Source organism: Anser cygnoides, chromosome 14 (assembly GCF_040182565.1).
Source record: "Anser cygnoides isolate HZ-2024a breed goose chromosome 14, Taihu_goose_T2T_genome, whole genome shotgun sequence".
NCBI lineage: Eukaryota > Metazoa > Chordata > Aves > Anseriformes > Anatidae > Anser > Anser cygnoides.
Genome location: NC_089886.1, coordinates 4,780,780 through 4,799,192, shown reverse-complemented (window position 1 = coordinate 4,799,192; position 18,413 = coordinate 4,780,780). Strand labels below are relative to the sequence as shown.

Below are 18,413 nucleotides of genomic sequence, written 5' to 3'. Positions count from 1 at the left end.
AGAGCAGTGACTTCAGGGCAAGGCAGCTTCTGTCCTGGGTGTCCCTTAGCAAGCAGGTTACCCTTGCCGGGGCTGCTCCAACACTGTCCAAGCAGTTTAGGCCGCAACTGTGGCCAAAGTGTCCCCATTGGGTGACACCCCACAATACCCAATGCCACAATCCAAGGAGCCTTTGCCCTCAAAGGGGAGAGGCAGAGGTGACAGCCCTTTGGGGATAGGCATCAGGATTTTGTTTTGAGTTCTTGTGGCACCTGCTGCACCTGGTTCAGATTAAGATTTTTACTTGTTCCTTTTATTTAGGATCATTATTACGACTGTGGGATGGCAGTCAGATTCCTCATCAAGGGTTTATAAAGCCAGGTCATCCTTTTTTTTCAAGCATGAAGTGATTTACAGGTGGTTGGTATTAGTGTCCCAGATTTGAGCTGACTTCAGGTAATCAAGAGTAAATACATTCAGGTTTAAAGACATCATCGGTCCCTTCAAATGCTCTTTGCTTGTGGTTAGAGAGCAAGTCTTTGCAAGCCAGCATATGATGGGACTTTGCTTTCCTGTGTGTCATTATTTATTTTGAAAACTGATACGCAGAGTTTTGCTGTTCCAGTAAAGCCGCTGCTGAGGTGGTGAAATCAGCCTGGATCGTGCCCTGCCAGTAGCCTGGGGTTTCTTACCCTGTGCCCCCATGCATGTGGTGAGTGTGTGGTTCCTGAAAATGAGTAATGGTGCTCAGGGGTACAGTGGCTCCCTGACAGCACGTGATGGATAAGGATGATCCTGAATTTCTATTGTTTTGTAGTGAGTGTAGTGAGAATTGATGACTATTGTATCCAAGCAACAAGGGGAGGAAGAGAGAGCTTCAGCTTCTCAAGGACTGTGATATCTCTGTCAAGGTGCAGCTCTAAGGCATAGCGCTGTCTTTTGTGTTTGTTCAGGCTCAGTATTAATTGAGCAAGCTATAGAAAGAGTGGAAATTGATATCATGAGATGGTACTTAACTTTCCCCCAAGTCCTCCTCAATTTGTGTGTGGTCTTTGGCTTTTGCATGAGATACGCTCATTGCCTTGGATAGTCTGGATGCCAGAAATATAAATGGGTTAAAAAGGCAATTAGACAAATTCAGGGAAGGAGACTTCATCTCCAACATCTAAATGCAACACAGCAGAGCCGAGTGCTGGCTCAGCAAGACTCTGGCTCCGGGCTGGGGGAAGCGGGAAGAGCAGTTCATGGGGAGCCCTCGTCCGCCAGGCTTGACCTGGGCAATTTATTAACCCCGATCCTGCCATGCAGTAACACAGTTTCTATATTTCACCCGTTACCCTGGTGAAATAATATCTTCCTGCCTCTGGGCACCCATGGCAGCGCTGTGCTGTGTCCACTGCAGCCTCAGCCTGGGGCCCTTGGGCAGCCCCATGGGGCCTGGGCCCGGTTCTCCAAAATGGAGCCCGCACCACTGTGCGCGTAGGCCGGCCTGCGGGCACGGTGAAGGAAAGGGGCTTTGTTTGCTGGTTTTTATCACTTCTAGTTCAGTCTAAATGTTGGGGGGGTTGCAAACAAATGCTGCTGTGGCAACAGTGACAAAATTTGATTTATTTATTTTTAGCTGTGGTAGTGTGGCCTGTTAGTAATGGAAGTTTTGGAAGCAGCTACTCTGAGGGCAGCAAAGAAGGCCCCTAACTTGATGGCAGGCTGGTGTAGCCCTTCCCCCTTTAAATAAATCGTCTGCTGGAAAAAAGAAATGCATGTGCAAGAGTTCTGCTGCCCGACGTCTGCGTTTTACACCTTGAGCTTCCTGCTGTGGCTCACGCGTGTGTTGGCGGCTGCGTTTGCACTGGAAGCCGATGGGATGTCGGCACACATTGGCATCAAAGCCCTGGTAGTGTGGGTCCAACGTGCTGGCAGGGCTGCCTCCCCCCGTGGTGACACCAAGACCCCCAGGTGAAAGCAGGACCCTCTGGGGATGGCAGCAGCCCCCTCCCGCCCTCCCTGCCGCCGCACCCGAGCAGCAGGGAGCCAGCAGACGCATTCACAGCTGTCCCCAAGTTTTCTCTCCTGCCCGGAGTTCAAAGGGCTCCTCTCGTGCCTGGCAGAATTGTGCAGCAAGTGCCGATGCTTTCCACATCAAAGCAGGGCAGCCTCGTGTTGTCTGGGGGACTGAGGCCGCAGACAAACTAAAGAGGCTTCGGGAGCTTCAAAATGGGCTCTGGCGGGTGCGACCCTGCGTACTCAGCACTTGGAAAAGGTTAGATATTGCAGCGATAGGTCTTAAAGCAAACCCTCCGGGGACTGAAGGCTGGGGCCAAGTTTCATTGAGGTCTGGGAAGGAAAAGGCTTCTCGCTGACTTCAGTGACTTTTGGAATGATGATGGGAAATCTTGGAAGTGCTGGGCTTTGCATAGAAATGGGTGGTTTTACACCTGGAGTCATGCTGCTAGGAAGCCTGAAAGGAAAAAGCCAATTGCTTTCATGATGGTGTTTATTGCAAAATACAGTCCAAAATCTAGCTCTTTAGGGATGCCTTCAAAATATGTAGAGGAAACAGATTGTGCTAAGCAATAATACAACTTATTAATAAACAGTATTAGGCATAAAGAATTCTGAATTCTTATCTGCTAGTTTAAAAAAAAAAAAAGGTAAAGAAATTTTAAACTGCTTAATTTCATTTGGTACAAATACATGAAGCTACTGTCCATTCAGGGCAGGGGTTCTGGTACCAAATCACAAAAGTTTAAAAAAAGATAAAAAGAAAAAAACTGTAAACACTGTCTGTAAACCTATCAAAGCCCTCAAAAAGTTGCAGTTGTGCTAATAGAAGTCACAGTGCTGCAAAAATCCCTCTCACATCAGAAAGTGCATGAATTTTCCACCAGGAGTATTTACAAGCATGACCTGTGCAGGAACACCATGGGTGATGTGATGCCCGTGGCAGTGACAGAGCTGCCCAGTGGGACCAATTCAGGCTGCAGTGCCCATCCCACCCTTGCTCACTGCTGATGGCCTGGGCTGACCGCTGGCGGTGGTGCGATGAGCTGAAGCCACCAAAAAGGTGAACGTCTTCCCTCCATCAGATACACAAATTGACTCCCAAAATGAAAGAAGCTGTTAGTAAATACTGAGGAGAAACCATGAAACCAGAAGGACCGTGGTCCCTCAGCACCCATGCCTTGTGCTTCGTGATCTCACAGCATTAATTCAGAGAAGGCCCAGTCTCATTGTCCACTTGGACCTCCAAACCCCTTTTAGATCCCTGCTGTGTGCCCTAGGGAAGGCTCCTTCCCAACCTCGTCTATGGCGATGGCCACCAAAGGTGAAGAAACCCAAAGGTCCATCTCGTGATCCCGGGCACGGCAGCGTCAGGCCTTCCTCTATCTCTTGTGGCCTTTGTTTCTCCGCTTGATGTGGTTGGTGGCGGCAGCGTCACGGCGGGCACAGTAGTGCTTGGCCACCAGCTGCCGGCACTGCTCGCACCGCACCGTGCAGCACCAATGGAACTTGCAGTTGCAGCTGGTGACCACCTCCGTCCTCCTCTCCTCCACTTTGAGGCCACACTCGGTGCAGAGCCGCCGGCAGCTCCTCTTCTCCCACTGCGAGAGGTTCTTGCCGGTCTGCAGGCACTCGCGGCCCTCGGTGCCGTGGTGGCCCAGGCTGGCATTCCTCGTGCAGTAGTCAGGGGAGTCCTCCAGGAAGACGAGCTCCGTGGCGTGGACATGGTGGAAGGTCTCCGCCGTGGCCCCGCGGCTGTCGGCGCTGTTGCCGGCTCTCATCCTCCTCTTGTCCATCTCCAGCTTGTGGGCTTGGTCATATTTCATCTTGAGGTAGTTCCCGATCTCTCGGAACTCAGCGAGCTGCAGCCAGCACGTCTGGATGCTGCAGCTGCCCGACACCCCGTGGCACTTGCAGGCTCGCTTCATCGTAGCTTTCACAGCCTGGGTAGAAAAGGTGGAGAATTTAGAAGCAGCAGGTCATTACCATTTACATTTCAAAAATGGGATAGATGGTGCTTCTACTTCAGGGGCAGTGGGTCAAATGTGGCTCGTGCTGGACAGGACCTCAGGTCCTTCCAAGACATGAACTCATGCTTTTATTTCAGTTCCAGGCAAACATCTGTCTGTCCTTGTCGCTAATTAAAGGACAGAGATAACAAGTGGGCACAAACTATTGTCCCCAGCCCTTCCAGGAGCTGTTTCTCCAGGCCAGGATAAAGGTGTGCGTGCAGGGTCATGCCCTTCTGGCACGTCCCAGTCTGCAGCTCACCTCTCTCATCGGCGTATCAACCCATCACCTCGCACAGAGATCTCATTCAAAATGTGTGAAACAGCGCTGCGACGTAATGACACCAAACCTCTACACGTCTCCTCCAGGCCAAGCACTTCACAGATATTATCTACCCATCTCCCTCTGGTATTTATAAGGTCCCAATCACTGGTATCTATGTGAGATTACGCCTCGACACACCCTATGAGATAGGTATGTTAAATGTTGCCGTCCTTGTTTTTACAGACAAGGAGGTTTGGCCAGAGCCGGCAGCCTCTGTGGGCTGGGTACCACACTCTTCCTCACACCTGGCTTCCCCTGCTGAGTATCTTGGAAATGCCTATTGCAGGAATGTGGGCTGGTACTTGTGCTACAGACCAGAAGACGTGAGTATAAAACTGGCATATTTCTGAATAAGTGTTCACGGTTAACTGTGCTGCACAACGCTACAGATGCTGGAACTGAATCTTACTGCAGTTCCTCATGTTCAGGTTTATGGTCGGATTCTGGCTGTGGCTTTTTTCCCCCAGGCAAATAGCACAGTGCCTAGATTGTCACAGAGAAGGGGACTTGAGCAGTCTAGTAGGCTTTCTGTTGTTGTTTTCAATATAGACGTTGTTGTTTTTATTATTATTATTATTACTGCTACTATTACTATAATTATTTTTAATATTTGACTTACAAGTCTCCCAACTTCATTGTTGTGCAGGTTGATCAGGGCGCGGGTGTCGTGTCCTGTTTCCAAAGCATCCACAAAGAGCTTGGAAATCCTCTCCCCAAACTCCACGTTGTCGCTGCAGCCTCCCCAGACCCAGCCGCGGCCACCTGCAAGACAGACGTGTGGTAAGAACAGAACCACCCTGGCGGACCGAATCCTTCTCCAGGACTTGCACCGAGCTGAGGGCTGGGATGACGCCAGCCCGCCTTGTTGTCAGCTCGGAGGGGGCTGGAGCCCAGCCGCGGCAGGCAGCACACCGGCAGCTCACCGACGCGCCCGTTCCTGGAGTCGTCGCAGCCGCAGCTCTCGAAGTCGCCCATGCTGCAGTTCCTGGTCAGGGTGTACATGACGCCGGCGGAGCTGATGGCGTGCACGAAGGACGTCTCCCTGGTAGCTGGGGGAGAGGAGAAAAAAAGCCGTCACATGTAAATGTACGCACCGGTCCTGGGTTATTGGGAAGGGAGCTCTATTGTTAAACCTTCAGCATTGCAAAGGTGCAAGAAGTGAATAACAAAACAGTTTGCACAAAAGGTAAGGTGCTACAGAAATGAAATGCTCATGACTGGAATCTCTTCCAGCTTCAGCATCGATAGTTTCAGCAATTTGGCACGATATTCTGCAGGTGTCCATGCATGGGACGGAGTTTCTTGGCAACAGTAGGATGGTACAGTAACACCCCAATCCTGCTCTCGCCAAGGTTGGTGATCCCTCATGTCACCTGGCACTTGGTTTGTCCCTGCCATTTTCTCTTGGGGGGTTTGTTCCTGCTTTGGTCTCACCTGCTGGGGAAAATTATAGTTCATCTTGCATCAGTCAGTGGCTGAACCTGTGCTAACAGCAGTCCGGACCCACGCTTCTATTTTAGTTTCTTTTCTGGCTCTCCTAACAGAGTCAAATAGAAACGCCACTGGGAAAAAATCTATGCTGGCTGAAGTAGATAGCATTCAAATATATCCGCAACTTTCTCTTGAGAGCTGTTTCTTAGCAGTCGCCCCTGGTTTCTCCCTTCATCTCCCATATCATTCTCCCCATATCAAACTCAGGTGCCTCTAGCACTGTGCTCCCTGTGATGCGGCACAAAAGCAGCAGGAGCGAGCCCATGGACCAGCACTGCAGGAAGGGCTGAGCTCTACCTTAGCATGGATATAGATCATAGCAAAAATATTAGCGTTGTTTGTGAGACCAATTAACGCAGATGGAGAAAAGCCAGCGTGGTTTCTGAGGGACAGAAAGCCTTCCCATCGGCTGGCTGCTCTCTTCAGAGCACGCCCCGGCTCCTGCCAAAGGCACCCCGCGGGCACTCACCGCTGCGCAGGCGGTTGTGCGTGGAGAGCTGCAGCGCGCTCTCGGGGCAGTTCCAGCGCTCCCACCCGAACTGGAACTTGCACTCCTCCATCCCGCTCTGCGCGCCCGCCGCTACGCTGCTGGAGTACGTCAGGTACGCCTGCACGGGAAAGCGCGTGTGAGATCCTCGGCTTTTCAGCTTTTATCCATGAAAACAGACACAGAAGGGTTGCGAGTCCTTTCCCTTGTTACTCAACCCGGTTTGGAGCCGATACGCTCTGGGAAATCTGGTTCTTTAGAAAAGCAATATTTCCCATTTGCAAAACAAAATTGCTTTACTTAAATTGCTGATAGCGACTGCGTTAATTACCTTAGGTCCTGTCATCAGAAAGTTGTTCACGGACCTGAAACGAAGAGAAGAAAACGAGTTGCACAGCTTAACACAGGCTCAAGAGCATCCCCCAGAAATGCCCCTTCTGCTGAATCCTACCATGCTGCTGCATTGAAAATGATGCCGCAGATGCCCACGATGGAGAGGATGAGGAAGGTGGTGCTGCTCATGGCTGTCAAACCCCAGGAGTTGGGTCCCTCCGGCTGATCCGCAGCTCCCACGCCGCAGGTCTCTGGGCAGGGCCGCCTCGCCGCACCGAGTCCCAATGTATCTCGAGATATTCGGGTCCAGGAAAGCTGCAGGAACCTACAACCCTGATATTTATAAGGTGAAGTTCTGAATAGTCAAAACCCCCCATTCATTTGCTACCCAATGACTTAATGTGGTAAAAAAGCTCCTGCGCCAATGGGTGACAAGGAAACGCCTAATGTTGCACTTCAAAAGGCAGAGTGGTGTCACCGGGAGCTGTGATGATGTGAGGAGAGCAAACTTCCCTAACAATGGGCGACTTTTAACTCCACTCCACACCAGCGCTGTCCCTTTCTCTCTGCCCCAAGTGCACTTGCCTTCTCCCTTTCACACCCCGCTTGCGAGCAGAGGCCGGGCCCCTGCGCGCCCTGCAATAACAAACCGGTGCATTTCTATGGTTCCCCCGCCAGCCGCCTGCTCCCTACCAGGAGAGCTCCCCGAGGAGTTTTAACAGCACTCCTATACAGATCCACCGGGGGTAGACCTCCCAGGTCTTCTCGATTTGATGAGAGTCGTTTAACGGCGTTTTTTTTCCCCCCTCCTCGCCTCCTTATGATGAAAGTTTCTGTATTTCCATCCTGATAACAACAGCGTGCACGTCGCGGGAGTGTTTGGAAATCTCTCTAATTTACGCGGCTGCAGCTTGGGAACACTGTGTGAATCACTTATGTGGTTTGCTCCATGCTTCAACGCTGTAATTAGGGGAACAGTTTTCCGGGGGTAGCAATTTCCCTGCAGTGAGGTCTGCCCCGGCAGCAGCCGGGCTCTGGCTGGCTCCGTGCACGTGAGCACTGCTGTGAGCCGAGCGAGGGCCTCGGCCCCTCTGCTTCATACCCCTGCGCTTGGGAGGGGAAAATCCTTATCAGAGGAAACCCCAAAAAGCCTCTCAATAGTTACGGTCATCCATATGTTATATATCAATGTTACAGTGTTACATATCAATGGTTATGGTCATCCATAGTTGTGGTACATCCTTTAGGCTGTAATGGAGTAGAAGCAAGACTTTGTTCATGGAAACTTCTCGTTTTGTTTTCCTGTGGCTGCGCAGGGCTCGTCCTTGTCCCACTGCTCTCGTTATCCCATCGAGACGGTGACATCTGGTCTCCTGCTGTTAACAGCTGTAACTGCGAGGTGATGCACTAAGGGCCTGCAGCCTGGACGTTTCAGCAGCTTGGATTGTGCCGCACACCGCTGTGCTGGCCGGGGGCAGAGGAGCCAGCAGGAATAAAGGCTTGTGCCACAAACGTGATTGCAAAGTGCTCTGTGGTCTGCCGCGAAATGTGTGCGAGCACGGTGAGCAGCTGCATGGTTTTCCACATCCTGGCGCTGGGTGCCCGAGGCCCTGCACACATACGGCTCTGCTGGGGCGCTGGGAGCTCCTCAGCCCCATCCCAGCAGCTCCGTGCCCCTTCTGACCTCGGGGAGCACAGGGACCCCCCTGCCCTGCTCCCCGTGTCTGTCAGCGGGCGAGAGGAACCTCCCCGGCCAGCCCACGCAGAAGGGAAACCTGGAGTCAGCACGGCAAAGCCACAAACAACTGTTTGCAGTCAGAGGATTAAAACTGCAGATTGGTTCAGAAGCAGGGATGCAAAATACCTTCCAAGTGAGCACCACGCTGGTGTACTCCTGCCAGCACGGCAAAACCCTCTGTGAGTCAGCATTTTAATCATTACCATCCTGAGCAGATCCTACTTGTTAGAGCTGTCAAAGGACAATTACTGGGAATGAAGTGTTTCCCATGTATCAGCGAGGTTCATTGATTAAAGCCCATGCATATGACTTGGAAATCTGCTGTGCATTTTCTCTATGCATGCATGTCATTTTGGGGTTTGTGTCTGGCTGTCCCTGGGGGCATATTGGTGGTTTTGTTTTATTTTTTTTTCTGTCTGAGAGAGCCCGTACAGCTGAACAATTTTGGCGTGTCTGTTATGTCAGTTCACACATGATCCTCCTATCACATGCCAGAAAAATAACAGCTTCTCTGGGCGTGAAGCGCGGCTGCGAGCAGTCACTGCAATTGGCAGGATCACACAGTTATTTGCCTAGGCTATTATAAATGTCTTTTCCAATTAAAGTCACAGGAATCTTAAAAGTCACTTGTAACGTTGTCACTTACGCTAGTTGTCAGCAGACAGAGAGCTGTGCTGGGACGAGCCTTCCTGCCCCGGGGGATTTGTTTGCAGTCCCAGCTCTGTCCCAGGGCGCGGGAGCTGCCCAGGCACCAACACCAGCGTTGATGTGTGTCCAGCCCGCTCCCACGGATGGGACTGGGGTGGCCATCTGGCTGCAGGGCTTTCCCACCATCCAGACCTTACATTAAAGCAGACTTTGTTCTTGCTGTGTTGATGGTTTTTCCATTTATAGAGTGCTTCATTCAATGTCCTTGTAGTAAGAGAGATTAAATGTAGCGTTCTCTGCTTTGCAGTTGGGTAAACTGAGGCACAGAGACCAGCATGCATGAAAGCTGACAGAAAATGGCAGAGCTGTACTGGCTGTAGCTATTCTGATGCTGATTTCAGTGTTTTGCTCCCTAAATTGCAGCATGGTGCTGGCTCTTCCATCACCCATGGGACAAGCCTGTGAGTCGCAGCCCTGCTCATCAAGCCCCACTGCTCATCTGTGTAACACCAAAGGAGTTGTCCTTTGGCTTTCCCACTCCCTAGAAACTTGCTTTTGGTTTGGTTTTGGATTAGGAAAAAAAAAATCTAAAAGCAAAAATTCTCCTGAATTTACCTGGTTATGCAGAAAATGAACGGCCAGGCGTTCTGGCAGCCCCGAGCCGCAGGCTTCAGTGGCACCGGCGGAGGCTGCGCTGGCTCCGTGCTGTTGCAAACAACTGAGCAGGGAACGCTGTTTGGGAAACGGTGTCCTGGATGTCTGCCAGAGCCCCTTGGCTTTACTGATCAAATGTTGATGCTTTGTTTCTTATTTTCTTGCTACGCGACCAAACAGCCAGTGATTTTCATGCGATGATTGGAGTCCTAAAATATTTTGGTATCTGCCCTAAGTCAGGAGGCTTTAATAGTGTATATGCAAACCCCTACACCCATAAAACCCTATTCACATCAGAATATGGCTTTTAAGGGAAGGCAGGCAGAAGATAAATCAGTCTATACAAGTGGTGCGTGCAGAAACCCAAGCAAACAGGAACGATGGTCTGTGCGGGGGTCGCAAATACAGGGAGTGAGCGCCACCAGCACAGAAAACAAGAAAATAAAGCATAGACTACTTGCTAAATTGCCCTGGGCAGGTGATACATTCAGACCCCTAGCGTCAAATCCTGCATTGCTGGCTTCGTTACAATAAAATCCACCTGGGTAATTAGAAAGACACCCCCTCGTCAGCAATGTCAGAAGCAGTTGCATTTTATTGTGCTCTCCCCGGGAAGCCGCCTGAGCCCCCATGGGTGATGCCATACCCTTGCATTGTACACAGACAGCCTCTCAGCCAGGGGGATATTTCACTTTGCTTTAAAATAATCCATCACAGAGCACTGTGAAAGCCTCTGCTATGCTCAGCCCTCATTTTTCAGTCTTCCCAACTCCTAAGTTTCCCATATTGAAGAAAATAGGTTCCTGCGTGCTTTGTCTGCTGCGGTTCCCAGCAGCAGGAACAGCCCGCAGGACCCAAGCCCCAGACCTGCCAGTGCTGGTGGGAGTTTTGCCTGTATAACGAATACACTTGGATTAATGAATGTTAATTGAAGATCAGGTGAAACTGAAATCAGCTTTTACACCACACCTATCCCACGGGCTTAGTCCTCTTGATTCCTATTATGGCACATAATTAGAGGTGGCCTAATGTTCACTGAAAACAAGGCTAAACAGTCCAACAGTGCAGCGTTAGGGTGTGCCTTATTAGTGACCCTCGAAAATTATCGTAAGTAGCTCCCGGCTCCTGCCTCCATGCAACAGCCTGTGCCCCCTCGGTTGTACCACTGCAACCAGTTCTGCTTTTTTATTTTTAATCCGGATTCCAACACAGCCTCATGCATGGCGTGATGGGGCAAGCAGTGAAATTCATCAGGGGAGCCACGAGCAACTCCAAGGTAAGGAAGGAAACACCTCCTGGAACATAATAGACCATTGGGATGCCAAATGCCAAGACCACAGGAGGCCTGAGGTTGCACAGTTCGTGCATTATTTCTTTTAATTTCAGGATCTAAAAAAAAAAAAATAGTTTTGGAAACTAAATTCTGATTTTCCCAGTCACAACCTGTCTGGGAGCACGGACGCTTCCCAGCAAGGGTTGTGAAGGTAGTTCGGAAAGAGTGCAATGTCCTAACGGGAGGTTGTAGGAATGACCCTGACATTGGCTTTAGGCTAGAAAAGAGAAGATTGAACAAGTGAGGGAAGAATTTTTTTTTTTTTTTCATTAGCAAGAGGCAGAGCAAGGAATCACAGGCTCAGACTGCATCAGGGAAGGTTTAATTAGCTGCAGGACCATAATGTGTCAGGAATGAGATGGGTCAGGGTCCCAGTCTTGCAGTAGCCTGGTGTCAGCCATGGAGAAAGCCCTGTGCTTCCTCCCAGGGCCTGGCCCCGACTGCTGCAGAGCTCAGCCTGATTGCTTGCCTTGCCGGAGCAGAAAGAGCTATGGGTGCAGACATTTTCTCCAAGGTGGTACTGGAAGGCTCGATCCCTTGCACCCTCAGCAATGCAAGGCACCGAGTTCAGCCCATGTGGGCTGGCTGGTTTTGGGAATATATGTGAGGCTGGGATATATTTGGGGTACATACGAGGCTGCAACCTCTGCCCAAATTGGCCGGGAGGGGTGGAAGGTGCGGGTGAGCTGCACCCTGCCGTGGTGGGAGCTCATCTGAGATGGAGACGTCAGCCCAGGAGCAGGCCGGGATATTGCTCCTGGCAAGAACAAGGCTATTTCACTTGCAAGCAGATAAAGGGCATTTCTTCCCCTTCCTTCCCCCTGGTTTTGCATTGCATGTTTTAAAGCTGTCCTTTTCCGCTACCTTCTCGCCCTAATGACTTTGCCGTCCTCTCTCACCCATTCCCAGGCTCCCAAAGGCAGCTCCCTCTCCCGCCCAGCACGGGGCAATAGGCAGACGAGCCTGCAGGCTCAAACGTCTGGGTAAGAGCCCTGCTGTGTCACCCCGCCTGCACTGTGCACGGAAATCCTGCTCTCCACCCAAAATCTCCCACTGCCTCCAGCAGTGTGAAGCTGTCCCTCCCTCAGCAGCCACCCCTAGGGAAGGGCTGTTGAGGGCTGTTTGTCCATCCTTCTGGAGCTGGATGGATTACTAAACCCTCGTGGCTGCTCTGTGCCTCTGTCTCTACAGCATCCTAAGAGGAGGCAAAGATACTTTGGGGCAATGAGCTTTGTCCTGCCACTGCTTGAGCTGCCATGAAAATTAGGGTAGAATAAAACACTGAGGTTTCATCAACCTTCAGGTCTCTGTGACTCTTGAGAGGACTCAGCCTCCCATTTCACCCTTGTGAAGCTGGGCAGCGCCGTGACCTCATCAGCCTCATCTCACCTGCCTCTTTAGGTGTGCCCTTCAAAGCCCATGGGACTGTTTACACAGCAGCATGATGAAGTAGGGCCGAGAGTCTTGTTTTTCTCTCCCTCTTTAGAGGAAGCGTCATGCAAAGCGGTGTTAGTGCAGCAGATAGGTTACTGCCTGGGTATCTCTCATCCTGGAAATGCGGCACCTCAGCAGATAAACGCCTGTCCGGGAAGAGATTGGGCACTTGATATGAAGGAAAATTATCACCTCCTTCTTCATCATTCCCATTCAAACGCAAGCTAAATTAATGGATTAATAACCTTGCTTGCACGGTGCTCCCCATCCTTTCACAGCATGAGTCTTTGCACTGTCCCATAGTGGCTGTGGCTCTGTCACTTTTGCCCCCAATATGCTTGGTGTCCTGGGGAGAAACTCGAGCCCAAATATCTGTAATTTGTTACCTGTGATGGTGCTGGGCATTAGCTTGTGTTTCTGACAGTGAGTGTGGGAGGTTTTGAGTGTCACAGAAGGGAATAGTGATTTGAGGTATGAGTATTTTCTTAAAATTCACCTTTATTTCCATTGCAGCCCTGCTTTGAACAGAGTAGAGTCTAAGTGCACAAAACTGAGACTTCTTTTGGGGAAGCCTGGGCTGGAGAGCAACATGAAAAGAGATTTGAGTCTTGCTAAGAAAAGCAAAGCAAGAAGAAAACTTGCTTTGGGCACCCGCTTTCCCAGAAGAAGGTGGCAGGGCTTTGGGTTGCTTGTGGGCTCGCTCCCTTTGTTGTCAGCTGCTTTTCTCCCCCACCCAGAGGACGCTCTTCTTGTCCTGTCTGTCTTCTTGCACGTGTCTAGCTGCGTATCGCCATTCCCTAATGAGCGCTGCATTGGCATCACATTCACATATACACTTCAATCAGCCCACAGATGAAGCCAGGGCCAAGCATTTGTTAATATTTGAGGTGGGAGGAGGTGTTTCCAGCGTTACCAGAGCACAGAGTGAGGTGACAACTTGGGGCAAGCTCTCTGGGTTCACAGAACCGGCATCAAGCCCTCGCCGCTCAGTTCCACGTTGGCCCAGTGGTTCACAGGGGCCGGGGGTACGGCTTCTCAGCATCCCCCGGGCACAGAGAGCCGTTAGGGCCCTCTGGGGGCTGACTCTGTCCCTGTGCCACCCTCAGAAGACGTTTGGGACCGCTTTTCCTGCGGCTGGGCCGGGCGGGGCCCCCTCAGGCCGGTGCCGCGGCTCCCCCTGGGGGCGGCCCCGCTGCGCGCAGCCTGCGGCAGGGCCGCGCTGGGCCTCGGGGGATAGGACGGTTTTTTTGGGGAGCCGGAGGGAGCTGCCTCGCTCCCTGTTCACCCGTGGTGAAACCGAAGTGTGAGGAGATGGCCAGGCTCACTCATGGCCGCAGTGCTGGCTTCCCAAAGCAGCCGGCCTGGCTCGAAGCCCTCACCAGGCAAACGGGGCTGCCCGCACCCGGTGCTGCCGGGGCTCTGGGTGCTCGTGGGTCCGGCCCCAGGCACCAGCAGCCTTGGAAAATTGGGGTCTCCGTGGTTTGCACAAATGCCAGCACGCAGGCCAGCTGCCTGCTTGCAGCACTGAGCCCCCTGCCCTCTTCTGCAGGCCCCAGGCCCTCGGTACGCACAGCACCGGGGCACAGAGGAAGGTCTCGAACACCTTGAGACCAGTAATGACACCAGGGAAAGGTTCCCGGCCCTGCTGCTATCGCTGTTCCAATTCCTACTTTGCTGAGGAGTGAACAGCACCAGGCTTAATCTCGAGGCTCAATAAATCGCCTTCCCGACAGGTCTGAGCGCGGCACCGCCAGCACCCACCTATGAACTCGGTGCTCACTGGGGCAGAGACCAAAGTCACCGACGGGTGTTGCCGCTTGGCACCTTCACCCCGGCGTCACAAACAGCTGCCCTACTGTTTGAGCAGGGCTCCGGGATTAATGCTTTAGGTTAAGCTTTTTTATTTCCTTCTTGGCACTGAATGCTTCAGACACAAAGGTTGCAAAAGCAGGAAAGTTGAAGCTGTATCAGCAGTCTGGGCAGTGGGGGGTAGCCGAAGCTGGGGTCAGCACCCTGAGGGGCTGAGGCTCGCCCCGAGGCAGCGCCCAGCTGACACGGCCCTCCGCTATCTGCATGAGGTACAGCCAGGCTGGTGCCCTCACATTTCCAAGTCCCTGGCTATTTTTGAAACACATTAGAAGAGAAATACAATTAAATGGGAGCCCTGGCCACGCGTGATGTGCTTGGGCTATTACAGCAGCACAAGAGGAAGGATGATTTTCCTTCGGGTGAGCTGGTGGCAGGCGGCCCAGAGCAGCGCAGGCGGGGAGGGAGCGCTGAGCCCCGGGGTGCCTGGGCAGGCCCGTGTTAACCACACGGGCACAGCAAATCCCCACCCACACGCAGTCAGCGCTGCCCTCCAGGGAAATGAAAGGCTCTTCTGCTCCGAAGCCCTCCGGAAAGCAAGCGCATCCCTTCACCACCTGGCCAAGCCGTGGTCAGCACCAGGTGGGCAAGTGGTGACTGCAGCTTTCCCGCAGGGGGTCGTATCACTTTAGCTGCCCTCGTCTCACTCTGGATTTATGCCATCAAAGCCTTTCGTGTTCCTGGGGATGCATGCCCACGTGGGAGCGTGGCAGTTGGCACAAAAGCTGTTTCACGCTGCCTTCCTCTCAACTCCCCATCCTTGCCACTCGCGCCTCTGCCAGGTGAGGGCTGTGCGGAGTGGATGTGTTGGGAGCCAAGGGCTCTGGTTACCTGACTGCCACTGAAATAGGAGCCTGGAAATAAAACAGAAATAAAACAGTACACGTCAGGAGGAGTGGAGGGGAGGCTGCAGCTATTACAGAGCTATTACAGAGCTATTGCAGTGCTTTTAGATATGGCTGGTCCTACTCCCTGCAGAGGGGTCCCTGGAGCGATGCCGCTGCCCCAGGTGCCCTGCGGGGCTGAGGGGCACCCAGGGAAGGGAGTTTGGGTGTACCTGGTTTCTTCATTGCTAAGCCAGAAGCGTGATATGGGTCCCATCATGTTTCTTTAACACTTCAAGGTGGCACCTCCAGTGCTAGTAGGATGGGGGGAACCAGCTGCAGTCAGGCGTGACCTGGGGTGGCTCCCAGTTGCACACAGAAAAAGAAAAACCCAATTCTTCCCACTGAGGAGGAGAATTATTTCCAGCATCACGAGAAAACAAAGCAGACCAAGAGGGATTATTTTCCACAAACAAGATGCTGTTTGAAAACACCCACTTGGAGTCACACATGTTTTTTTTCCCTCCCTGATTGTTGCAACTTGCCAAATCCAAAAATTTTGATACTGAGTTGGCCTCTGAATTTGTGAGACCAGCCTCAAATTCCTGAGATTGTTGGTTTGTTTTGAAATTCTCGTTCCTTTTGTTTGTTGCCTACTGCTGGAGCCCTGAAAGACCCCATTTTCATGTCTGTGTGACCAAAGGGACTGGGAACACCCTTTTGCTCCCCACTTTGTCCCCTTTTTTTTTTCCTGATCTCCATCAATCAAATGAATTCTGGAGCAGGGCCTCGATGAAAACATGCAGCATCGGAAGATTTGCAGTTTATTGTAGGAGTTGTCAAGAGCTGCTGTCAGCACAGCGTACAAGATGTGCACGAAGAACCGTCCCCAGCAACTGTTCCTTCCCAAGCGATCTCCTCTGAAACGACAGCAAGCACGAGGAGCAGCCCTCGCCGGCACAGAGCCCCAGCGAGAGGAGACATCAGCCCGCTGTCAGTTTGAGCGGCGTTGGATTTTGATGGAGAGAAACACCCCCGCACACACTCGTACCTGCGCCCACGTACCCTGGATCGGGCCCAAGCGCCATGCGGGGAAGGCTGAGCGCCGGTGCCCCGGGTCGGGGCCGCACGCGGGGGAAGGCAGCTGTTCTGTTCCCGTCCTTGCTGCGGAGGAGGCTCCCAGCTTGGCACCAGCAGGTTAGTGCTTTCTAAAAGGCCGTTGTTTTCGGCCTATGGTTTTGGAAAAAAAAACAACGGGAGAGCTGGGCAGAGGCACAAGACTTGCCCTTGCTGTTTGTGGCTTGGATTTCGGCTGCTTTGGGCACCCCCACGCCTGTGCTCAGATCCCCAATCTCTTTCCACACAGCTGCAGCTTAGTGTCAGAGTCCTCATTCCCCCACATCTCCCCTGTTTTCCTCTCCCATGTTCTTCCCATAGCAGGAAAGGTCTCTGGCAGGTCAGGAGCACCACCAGCAGTAGACCAGGGTTACACAGGGATGTTTTCCCCAAGCCCTGGCTCCTCAAGCCTTAGCCTTGCATGGGCATCTTGCTACGAGAAGCCTCAGCCACCACAGAGCTAATGCCTGAAGTAAGAGAGAGCCTCCGACCATAACTTGGAAAAAAACGTGTACTTTGGGACCGGGTCTGTGACACCTGAGCCAGGGTTAGCTGGCTTCCTGAGCGGCTTCTAGCTGAGCTCAAGCTGAAACTCAACAGGTTCAGGGTCTGTCCTCCCTGCCTTCCCCTGTTATCAAACACCTGCCTAACGAGCCTTGTTAAATCAAATAACTTCTGTATAATAACAACAGGAATACGGATTTCCTCCACTCAGCTGGGGCCGTGCGGAGCAATTAGCGGTGACTCACGGGGGTAAGGGGACAAGGCTGGCTTTATGAAAATGCCAAGAAAGCTTCCATTTGTCTGCATGTAGTGATTTCTTCGCTGTGACGGGGTTAGCACGTAAGGTGTTTTTTCCTTTAGAGGGGCGTCTCGTTATGTAAAGCATCCAAATAGCAAAGGGCTGTTGCTCATTAGCCCAAAACCTTAAGTTTCCCACCTGGAGGTGGTGGAGCTTGCTGGGGAAGGTGGCCTGGGTCAGCTCTCGCCAGCATGTTGGCTGGGGAAGGTCCTTGTGCTGGAGCTGCTGCTGTCGGTGAGTTTTGGGGCTGGGGGTGCGCTCTGGGCAGCGGGGGCTGGCAGTGGTTTGTCCCCTAGAAGGTGCTTCCTAGGTGTGCCCGAGGTGCTTGGTGCGGCATCACGTAGCTCGCTGCCAGCAGCAGGAGCAGGCACTCCTGCAGCAGAATGGCTGGAATGAACAAATTTCACCCTCCTGGCCTTGGAGGGCTCGCAGCTTCCTGGTTTGTGCCCTCAGCCTGCCCTGCAGATGGGTGCTGTAATGCTGTTTGATTAAGGTAACAGAGAGCCAGACCTCGCCCTGGTTTTTGTGGGTTTTAATTTCATGATCCAATCCTGAAGTGACTTCAAGGTGCAGCAGAGGGGGACGCTTCTCAGACTGGGGTCCTGTGGCTACATGCCTTTAACTTTAAGCCTCTCGCAACTACTAACAGAAGCAGAAACAGTCTCCAACCCCCCCCATAAAGCACCGTGCCCCCTGGGGCACTGGGTGAGCTGTGGGAAGATCTGCCCCTTACCCTGCAGAGTTTTTCACAGTACACAGCTGCCGCGTGCTCTGCTGTAACCTGAAGGGTTCTGCCGTCATGCCCAGGGCTGGGGAGCTGGGCTGGCATTTTCCTGAGTCCTACAGCCTTTCCAGGGGGTGAAGTCACATGAATAGAAGTGCTGAGACTTTGGGTTTACTGTGTCAGGTGTCAAGGCAAATAGCTAAACCAGGAGGAGGTCTCAGGGTGGCAGAGTGAGCCCAGTGGCAGCCACAGGAGGGGTGGCTGAGACAAACTCGGTGTCTCCGGAGCTGTAGGCTGCTCCAGCTTCTCTCCCCTGTCCTTAGAGCTGTGCTGCTAATCCTTTGCTTCTGCGTGAAGGAAAGAGGAGAATATCGCTATTGTTTTCTTGCTTTGGCCAGACCTTGCTTCTCTTCCTCCTGCTTGAGAGCTCGGCCCAGACCTCGGGGCTCCGCAGGGCGCGGGCGCTTCCCACCAGCTCTGCCACACGAAAGAAGTTTGGGGTGATTTATAACTTATTGTGCCGAGCGAATTGGCAGATGCTCCGAGCTGGCAGGGAACAAGGGGGATTGTCACGTGGAGCAAAATGCTGTCTCCTGGCACAAAAAAAGGAAAGTTTAGTCTGCGGGCTCGCATGCCGAGTGCAATCACA

At 52.4% G+C, this 18,413-nt stretch overlaps 2 protein-coding genes and 1 long non-coding RNA gene across 3 annotated transcripts in view; 2 read left to right on the top strand and 1 right to left on the bottom strand.

Moving 5' to 3' along the window:
* Positions 1-247: 247 nt before the first annotated feature.
* On the top strand, positions 248-5,100 carry LOC106032799 (uncharacterized). The gene is made up of 3 exons (XR_001205050.3): positions 248-691; positions 4,498-4,637; positions 4,961-5,100. It is a non-coding gene; the product is annotated as an uncharacterized lncRNA (long non-coding RNA).
* WNT8A (Wnt family member 8A) lies at positions 2,423-6,877 on the bottom strand. The gene is made up of 6 exons (XM_048057268.1): positions 6,744-6,877; positions 6,624-6,657; positions 6,275-6,413; positions 5,238-5,363; positions 4,934-5,076; positions 2,423-3,923 (listed from the first exon to the last, which is right to left on the bottom strand). Exons 1-6 carry the CDS (start codon positions 6,812-6,814, stop codon positions 3,363-3,365), a joined length of 1,074 nt encoding a protein of 357 aa, XP_047913225.1. The 5' UTR covers positions 6,815-6,877; the 3' UTR covers positions 2,423-3,362.
* Positions 6,878-17,253: 10,376 nt separating this feature from the next.
* FAM13B (family with sequence similarity 13 member B) overlaps positions 17,254-18,413 on the top strand; it is a 60,453-nt gene continuing 59,293 nt past the window's right edge. Inside the window, exon 1 of the mRNA XM_013175884.3 lies at positions 17,254-17,274. The gene's annotated coding sequence lies outside the window, so the exon portion shown is untranslated. The remainder of the gene's footprint in view (positions 17,275-18,413) is intronic.